Raw genomic sequence first — 10164 nt, 5'->3', positions numbered from 1 at the left:
AGATATATAACAATAACATAACAATCTCAAAACGGAGACTATTTGGTCCCAAGCTGCCATTTTTTTGTTTGTTTGCAGAGTGTGATTGGATACGTGCGTAGGTGTCAGTTTCTTCAATTAAAGCTGTTGGTTTGGCACACACACACACACACACACACACACACACACACACACACACACACACACACACACACACACACACACACACAGACAAAGCCCAACTGGATGACAGTGTAGTGTAGTCCGTTTATAGCATATAACATTAGCTTTTTAATTCTCTGTTACTTCTTAAAATGTGGTTTGTTTGTCAAGATGATCTTACTGATAAATACATGTGAGTTATGTTCTGTCACTTTCTGCAATAATATATTATATATTTTATTTTCAATAAACCAGTAAAGACATTTTGTCTTCAAGTCAAATTAGTTATAAAAGCACGGGTGGAATTGAACCCACTGCTGATGGCTGCATCCCATTTCGGGTGGCCCCGGCTCTCGTGCACGCTCACTCACCGGCACGTTTCTGCTGATTCGTGAATTTGATTTCATCTCGCTGCAGTTAGGATGCCTGTGAGTTGGCCTCGTGACAGGTTAATAGCCCTTTGCCCAACCTCACGCTCGCCAGCACACACAAATTAAATCACCTTTTTGAGCTCCTTCTATCTCTGCACGTGCTTCCCACTCCCGCTAAGTGCAGAGACAACAGTGCCCCGGGCCCACTCTGGTTCAACAGCTGGGTAATTGCAGCCGTCATTTGAGTGGCTCATATTATAGCTGAGAGGCCGTGGCAGTGTGTGTTTGTTCAGCAACTTGCGCCTGTTGTTCAAAGTGGATGAATGGTGAGTGTTAGAGAGAGAGGGAGGGAGAGAGAGAGAGAGAGAGAGCTGTAATTGATGACTACAATAGCTCTTTTTTCAATAGCAGTTGCTCATATGACATCAGAGAAAAGTACAATAAAGCCTCTGCAGTTTGAGTATGTTCTATTGTTAAGAAAGAATACATCATTGTTGTAGTTGTGCAAAAGGTATTCAGATTTGAATTGTTTCACTGATTACCTAATATTCCTATTCAGCTACATGTTTTTTTTCCAACAGTGTGCTTCTTACTTATTTGGGCACACAACGCATTTTCGAGTGGTTGATTTCACTGTCATGATATGAGCTGATGAGATATTTAAAAAAGTGAAGAAACAGTTTAGTGGCTTTTTTGCATTGCAGCTACAATATGATATTACACAGTAGGAGACAAACCACCTGGTTAGTTGTTCTTATTTCGGACAATTTTGGTTTACATTTTACTTATGTATTGTTCAAAATTACCAGGATAAGTGTTTAATTTAAAAACCTGTGCTCAAATAAACTTTGCAGTTATGTGACGGTTCAGTAGACCTGCAAGTACATACAGTATGATTACACATATTGCAGAGAGGGAATCAAAAAAAAAGAAGAATTCAGCTCTATTGTCATCCACTAATGAGTTTGGCTACTATAGCAACAGGGCTGCAGGGAGAGGACTGATAATTAGCTGCTTCCTCATTCAGGTAGTATGCGTAATGCATCTCCACCGCCGGGCTCCTGTGTCTCGGCATGTGAAAACGCTGCAAAAATAAATCACACCACCCTTTTTGTTGTTGTTTTTCAGATAACTTTCTCTCTCGCCATGTGGGGAACAACTGAGACGGCGTTCCACTGAACCAGGACAAACGAGATAGAGACAAAGAACCCCAATCTTCTTCTGAATCTATACACCCGGATGAAGAACATCTCTTCTTCCACAGTGGCGTACACGATTGTTTTCACAAGAAAACAGTAAAAAAGTACAAAAGGAAAAAGTACAAAAGAAAGAACTTCCCACTCTTCCTTGTGAAATTCTTCCCGTTTCGACTCTTGACCCTTGACCTTTGGCTCTTAGCATGACCAGTCTGGTCGGGAAGCTCGACCCTCGGAGGGTACAATGGCGCTCGACGTGGAACACCTTCACGTCCCGCGTCCTGCGGACCAAACCCGTGGAGTCCATGTTGGATTCGTCCGTGTCGGGCACCAGCGCCCACGGGACCAGGCTGGCGCGCGTCCTGTCCACGGTGGACCTGGTGTCGCTGGGCGTGGGCAGCTGCGTCGGCACTGGGATGTACGTGGTCTCGGGGCTGGTCGCCAAGGAGATGGCCGGCCCGGGGGTCATCGTGTCCTTCATCATCGCTGCCGTGGCCTCCATACTGTCAGGTGAGCCGCTAAGCTCTCTCTTACGGTCTCTCTCTCTGGCACAAGGCTGATTATAACATTGTATAAGGCCACGGTATAAAGGTTGCTGTTGTACGGATCCCCATTACACTGATGCAGTATGATTTCTATGAACAGCCTTTTAATCTATGCATTTAGAACAAGGGCAAATACATTATACGGGCAAAGCTGCAATATAAAAAGCACTCAGGGGATATTTGAGCACCGTCTTCATGTGCCTATCAATACTTTCACGCAGCCTTTCATGCATGATGCTACAGCCTCATCAATGTGATGGACGCGTGTCTTGTTTTCTGTCTCCTCCGTCCCACAGGAGTGTGTTACGCAGAGTTTGGCGTGCGGGTGCCTAAGACCACGGGTTCAGCCTACACGTACAGCTACGTGACCGTGGGCGAGTGCGTGGCGTTTTTCATCGGCTGGAACTTGATCCTGGAGTATCTGATCGGCACGGCGGCTGGGGCGTCGGCTCTCAGCAGCATGGCGGACTCGCTGGCCAATCACAGCATCAGCAACTTTATGATTTCGCACATTGGGACGCTGAGGGGCCTGGGTGAGTCGGGGAGGACGTGTGGCAGCTGGAGTTTTACTTGGATAATGATTGCGATTTTCTCTTGATTTTGAAACCGTTAATTAAACAGGATTAATATGAGAGGGATGTAATGTGCTGTCAGTAATAGAGTAGGGATGGTCTTAGGAACTCATGCTGTTTCATAATTGATAGTCAGCAACTAAAGCTCAGCAAATTTACTATTTTCTGTGTTGCCTGCTGGGGGAAAAACCTAAAATACCTTGGAAATAGCTGACTTATAGCATATGGGCAGCAGTTTACAGCGAATAGAAGGTGTTTCTATCAACAGGGAAGAATATGACCTCAGCACATCTTTTATTTTGCTTGCTGTAGAATAATAATTGGAGCCTTTGACTTCATTTTTCTCCGCTTTTTTATCTACAGCTTCTATATCAGACAAAGTAAACTGTCGAGCAAAGCTCGCTTTAAAAACTCTAAAGAGACATTCAGCGACCTCTAGAAAGATAGGATCCCTTTTACTCACCCACCCTTCACAAGAGGGTCACAGATAGTTAAAATACTTTTTTTTTCTCGGTATCCTGAGTTCTCCTGGGTTGACTGACAGCTCTGTTGACCCAAAATAACCAGATTTAATAAACTCTTATCTTTGCCGTCGGCCCGTATTCTTGCAGTAATGATTGTAATGCTTGTCCTCAGTGTCATAAATTGACTGTATTTGAATGACAGCTCATGTTATAAAAAAATAAAGTAACATCATCTGGGAAATGAGCCAACCAGTATCAAACGGTATCAGTTTTTTTCCTTCCATGGAGCATCGAAACAACGTTTCACTGCTTATCTTGGAAATCACGTCGTTATGGAAAGTAAGAGCGGATGTCGCGTCTTGTATTTCTAAATAATTCAAACCGACAGTTTTCCAGGTCATAAAACCGAACCATAAGGGGAATGGCCGCTAATGTGGTGAAACACTATATCTGATTTGTGTGCCAGCTGTGTCTATCTGGGTGACACCGCCCTGACAGTCTCTTTCCTGTTGGACGCTGTCGAAGCGGTGGTCGCGGTCACATGATGAGCAGCTGTTCCACGCCATAATGGAAAGTTCCCTTTTCCTGCTAGAGATAAACGTCAGTTTCTCCACACAACGGGGGAACGTGTGGAATTTAACTCAAAATATGTCTCGTTAGTGTGTGTGAGTGTGTTTTTATGAAGACTGAGTTACTGTGCACGGTTGAGCCTGGCAGTATAATTATGTAATAATTCAATCTAATTCTTTAGTGTGGTTGAAAGTTTACTGTACCTGACAAAAATAGTTTTGTTGATGTTGCAAATATAAGTGTAGGTAAGGCTGAGACAAACCAAACAAATTCTTAGAAGTAAACACCACATTTTGAGAAACAGCTAACTTTTAAATACCAAACTTTTGCAAATTATCCATTTCTGCTGACTCTTATGCATACACTGGGTTAGTGACTGGACACTGGAAAAATGGCCACAAAAATAAATGAACAAACAAAGAATACGAGTGTGTTTTATGTCCATCCCAACAATGGAACAAGTCAAAATTCTCTGAAAAATTCTGAAATAAGATGTAGCATTTAGGCCTGTCAGGATAAACGGAGATCTGGGAAACAAGCTCAAAAGTAGGATTTATTTTTTCACAACAAAATATATTCAAGATGCATGTTGTGTCTTATACTAATAATAATTTGTTATTAGATATTTATAAGAGTAATCCGACAAATATACTTTTACAATTTGCTCAATTAACCTCCAACTAGCTAACTGAGCGGCTGCATTTACTGAGAAAAGGAGGGCGACACAAAGCCTTTAAAACTTGCATCGCCCACAACCACCAAGGTGCTTAGATTTCCCAGGTACAATGTGTCCAACTATAATATCTGTATTATATCTGTAGGTAAAGGGGAGCAGTCGTACCCGGACCTGCTGGCGCTGCTGATCGCACTGCTGGTGACGGTGATCGTCGCTCTGGGCGTGAAGAACTCGGTGGGGTTCAACAATGTGCTGAACGTCATCAACCTCATCGTGTGGGTGTTCATGATGATCGCCGGGCTGTTCTTTGTCAGCGGGGAGAACTGGGACGATGGAAGGTTCCTGCCCTTTGGCTGGTCGGGGGTACGCACACACACACACACACACACACACACACACACACACACACACACACACACACACACACACACACACACACACACATGTAAGGGAGGTTTGTGTCAGACATCTTTATTCCTTGTGCTTCTGCTCTGTTCCAGGTGATGCAGGGTGCGGCCACCTGCTTCTATGCCTTCATTGGATTTGACATCATTGCCACAACAGGAGAGGAGGCCAAGAGTCCCAACACCTCCATCCCCTACGCCATCACTGCCTCACTCATCACCTGCCTCACTGCCTATGTCTCTGTGAGTCTTTGCACAAACATGAATGATTATTGCTACATTTTGTTTCCCCTTTGTTCCGCATTCCGTGGCATGAGACTGCAAAAATTTATGCTCAAAGAATCACTACAGCTGCCATACACAGTTTTCATGGCTGATTTGAATGTTTTTTGCTGTGCACGCTGTGGTAATGAGGTGAGAGAATGACTTGGCAAAATTTTTGGAAAATACAATTGTTTTTATTTCACAGTTGAATGTGATTACATTGATTGTGGGAAGACAGCAGGCTACAATTACAGTTTGTAATTCTACACCTGCGTAGGGAAAGTTACATTGAATTCAACTGCATTTGAGTATATGTTTTGGTAATTTTCATACTAATTTAAAAAATGTTTTACTTTAACAATCTGCGTGTAACCCCAACATTTGGAGAAGTGTCGACACAAAAAGATCCTCCCCCCTTGCACTCCAACTGTGTGGGCGTGTTTCTCACAACTAATCTTTACATATTCAGCTCGCACAGTCTACCAGATTATTTGACTTTGACACGTTTGTGCTGGATGGTTGTTGCTATGGGTACAGTGTAGCAGCGGCCTATCGGGAGGGAGAGTTTTTCAACATTGCCTGGGGGCCAAAGCTTGCACCAAAACTTCAAAACTCTCCTAGTCTTTGAACGCCTCGTCTTTCTCGGTCTCTTTCCCTCCCAGTTACTTCTATTTCTTCAAATAACCCTTCTCTTGTGCTACAAAATCTAAGCTTCTCTTAATCTCCATCTTCCTTTGAACTGACTCACTCTTAAGGCATCTTCTGCAGTTTACGATCCAGGGTTACTTTAATCATGACGCACATTACACGTCACACACTTTCTCTAGTTGCGTTGGTTTAAAACAGTGGATTGAGAGAGCGTCACTTCAACCGAAATCAACAAAACGAGACCTTCCTCCAGGGTTTCCTTTAGCGCTTTTTCCATGTCGAATTCCCTCACATCCATGCTGTCGGCCTTAGGACATGATATTCTCTCAAGAGGGCAGTGAGGTTGGTGCTTTTGGAAAATCCCCATTCGCGTTGGGGAGCAACACGAATGTGCAAGCGGAAAATGAGCTGATGGCGAGCTAAAATGGGCCCCGTGGGATGCAGTTTTGAATCAGGATTGGTTTTAGGATTCCCCTTTTTAGCTTAGTACAGTCCCCTTTGACAAAGGGTTAAAGATCACCAGGCCACTACAGCAGGAGGAACATGATCTGTATAATTTCCTCTTTGTGAGGGTAAGCCTTTTTCTTTTTTCTTTTTTTTACTCCTCTCTTTTTCTGCAATCTGTTCAAGCAAAGCCCTCGCTTTTGCAGCACAGTATCCGTGACAGATGGCCCTGCATGACTTCACACGTCAGATGCAAGGATCAGAAATTACACACATGCACACATGTACACACATGCACACACACATGCACACACATTCACACACATGGACACACATGCTCACACAGACGGAGGGAAGCAGCACGAATGAACACTTTGCATGTGATGCTGAATGTGTTGCAATATCTCAGGCTGAACACAAGGTTCCCTTTTTTATATTGTTATATTGCAACAAATAACTCTTTATTATTGAACAAACTCTTTCTATCCAACCCTCTTCCGTCCAGGTTTCTGTGATCCTGACTCTGATGGTGCCATACAATGAGATCGATGCGGACGCCCCGCTCATGGAGATGTTTGCCGTGCATGGCTGCATGTTCGCAAAGTATATCGTGGCGGTGGGCTCCATAGCCGGACTCACTGTTTCCCTCCTGGGGTCCCTGTTCCCCTTGCCCCGGGTCATCTATGCCATGGCGGGGGACGGCCTGCTGTTTAAGTCAGTCCACACAGTTATTGAGTGCTCATTCATTTTCATGTCAATCTAAATGGCGTGTGCAACTGAGTCTCAATCAACTCTCTTGTGTGTGTGTGTGTGTGTGTGTGTTTAGGTTCCTGGCCAATGTGTCTTCCTACACAGAGACCCCTGCTGTGGCCTGTGTGGTGTCAGGCTTCCTTGCCGCCCTGCTGTCCCTCCTGGTCAGCCTCAGAGACCTCATAGAGATGATGTCCATAGGAACCCTGCTGGCCTACACCCTGGTGAGTTGATGATGATGATGATGATGATGATGATGATGATGATGATGATGATGATGTACACAGCTACATACGTGCAGACTATACGTGCAGGGTGCGGTGCAACTAAGTATCAAAGTATTAAAGACATTTTTTCTGAAATAAATCAATTCCTTCTTAAGATTTGGCGAAAAATGGCTCTGCTCTTTGAAGGAGCTTTTAATTATTGTGCACAGCAACAGGGAATGCTGGGAAAAACTAATCCCTCCAACACAATAATCGTACAGACTTCTGCTGATTGCTGTAAACGTACATAAAAAGCGGGGCTCAGCTGAGATGCCAAGAAAAACTAATGGATACTAAGAAAAGCACTTTCTGCTCTGAATACATATATGTATATATACATATATATATGTATATATATGTATATATATATACATATATATACATATATATATATATATTTACCCCCTCCTGGTCTGCAGGTAAGCCTGTGTGTACTCCTGCTGCGTTACCAACCTGAAGGCGACATCCACGGCTTCGTGAACTTCCTGTCCGAGGAGCAGAACAACAAGAAAAAGGAGGGCGTTCTGGCAGAGTGCGAGAAAGACGCCTGCTCACCAACCAGTGAGGCAGATGAGTACGGAGGCCCGGCCACCAACACCTGCGGAGCCAAAAACCTGCCGTCGCTGGACGACAACGAGATGCTGATAGGTAAACCGGATAAAACCGTCTACGCCGCCAGCCACCCGAACTACGGCACGGTGGACTTGACGTCTGGCATTGAAGCGGAGGAGTCAGAGGGCGGGCTGTCCCGGCGGTTGAAGAAGCTTCTTGGACCACGCTACTACACCTTGAGGATCCGATTGGGCCTCCCGGGGAAGATGGACAGGCCGACTCCGGCCACGGGGAAAACCGTGACCATGTGCGTGCTGCTCCTCTTCATTTCCGACTTTGCTTTCTGCTCCTTCATCATTTTTGGTGAGCACACTTGGACACATTTAGGTATTCACTGTAAAATGTAACCAGAAATTAATTGTTTCCTTTTTTTTTCTGTGTTTCCTCAGGAGCGAGCAGTATTGGGGAGGGTCGCTGGTGGGCTTTGCTGCTATTAATCTTCTTCGTCGTCTTCCTTGCCTCGCTCGTCATCATCATCCTCCAGCAGCCAGAGAATCCGAAGCGGCTTCCCTACATGGCCCCCTGTGTGCCCTTCGTACCCGCTTCAGCCATGCTCGTCAACATCTACCTCATGCTTAAACTGTCTGCCATCACGTGGATACGATTCTCAATCTGGTGCATTGTGGGTAAGCCACCACTTCACTGAAGGATAGTTTGTCTTGCGTTTATGCTTATGTGTCTTTTATTGCGATATTTTAAGATGGGCTTTAAGTCCTTACAGATGGGAACTTAAACCGTTTTTTTTCATTGGTTCTGAGTCAGTCAAATCTAATGTCTGTCTCAATTACTCACTGTTTTTTATTTATTTTTATAAAAAGTCTCATTTTTACTTTTATTTCCTGCCTCTATTTGTACATCTGTATTTGTCTCTGTGTGAGTAAATGCTCCGAGCACGCAGTTTATCTTACCATTTTGTCAATTCTTTATCGTTTTTATTGCTTATATAACGACAGAGTGAGTGTCCGGCAGAGCTGGTGGGCATCTGTAAAAAAATAAATAATAATTATGAGTAGGATTGCAGTATTCTTCTGACTCACTCAGAGAGGGATGAAGTGTGTTTTAAGATGACAGAGAGTTTATTCCTTTTAAATACGTAGTTGAGCTCTTGAAATAGCGCAGTCAGCTCTGGTTATGTGTGTCTATTTGTTGATGTTGATATTTGTCTGCGTCCCTTCAGGCGTGATCATCTATTTTGGCTACGGCATGTGGCACAGCACGCTGGAGATCACGGCCAGAGAGAACGAGGTGCACGCCTCCACCTACCAGCGCTACGACCAAGGTGTGGACGAGGGCTTCTGCGGCTTCGACGACGATTTCTACCCTCCCAACACCACTGACACCTGGGCGAAGCCGCATGGGGGCTCGGGGCGAGCCCCGCCGGCCAAACCTGAAAGCGACGGGGCGCCATCGAAAGGTGGAGGCAGGACCATTGCCAATCACGGCCTCGCGGAGGAGGATCCGATGGATTTCTGAAGGGACTGACTCTGTGTTACCCTGAATGTACTGCCTTGTCTGCTGCCTGCTGGGGAATGGGAAGGAAGGGGGGTGGGGGGCGGGGGGGGTGGGGGGGGGGGAGTGTGTGTGCATGAGTGATTGTGTGTGTGTGTGTGTGTGTGTGTGTGTGTGTGTGTGTGTGTGCATGCCTGCATGTGTGTGTGTACTTGTCTGTTCGTCTAACCCTTGGGCTAGATAGTTTCTTGGCAGTGGAGTGGCTTTTCATTCACCTAAACTCTAACAAGCTCGGCTTCCTTCAGCTCACACGCCAAACAAGGACATCAAGGTCAAGCGTCATAGTCACAGTCACTTGTTATTCACTTACTGGACTCCACATCCCACACAAACAACGACCAGATAGAAAAATGCGGACGTAGCAAGAGATGAAAATGTTCAATGTGGTTCACTGCACTGTGAAAAAATGAAACATTATTTATTGAGCAATCCGTTAACTGTTTTACGGGAGGAGGAGAAGGTGACGAGCGAGGGGACAGATGAATCAGCACCTCTCATCCTGTGTCAACGTAGACAGACAGGAAAGTGAGATGACAGCATGCCAAGCCTAAGCTATTTCCTATGTACAGGTCAGACTCTCTGCTGATACTCATTTTCTTTTCAGCAGATATGAAAAAATTGCTTTGAGTCTTTCTTTAAACATTCCCCCTGACCCCTAACATCTAGCCCAAGGGTTTCAGGACTGCATTGGGAAAAGGGTGTTGATGTTGTCTGTCACAAATAGTACTTGGA

General features: G+C 44.9%; 1 protein-coding gene across 1 annotated transcript; it reads left to right on the top strand.

Moving 5' to 3' along the window:
- Positions 1–1911: 1911 nt before the first annotated feature.
- slc7a14a (solute carrier family 7 member 14a) lies at positions 1912–9396 on the top strand (the record flags this gene model as incomplete). Its single annotated transcript, XM_079224589.1, has 9 exons — positions 1912–2218; positions 2550–2786; positions 4681–4898; positions 5036–5182; positions 6801–7009; positions 7122–7269; positions 7731–8226; positions 8313–8549; positions 9101–9396. The coding sequence occupies 9 exons, from the start codon at positions 1912–1914 to the stop codon at positions 9394–9396; spliced, it is 2295 nt and encodes a 764-aa protein (XP_079080715.1).
- Positions 9397–10164: the final 768 nt, after the last annotated feature.

This window comes from Taurulus bubalis (assembly GCF_910589615.1).
Source record: "Taurulus bubalis genome assembly, chromosome: 1".
Classification (NCBI taxonomy): Eukaryota; Metazoa; Chordata; class Actinopteri; order Perciformes; family Cottidae; genus Taurulus; species Taurulus bubalis.
The sequence above is the reverse complement of the archived record's forward strand: the minus strand, read 5'-3'. Positions and strand labels throughout refer to the sequence as shown.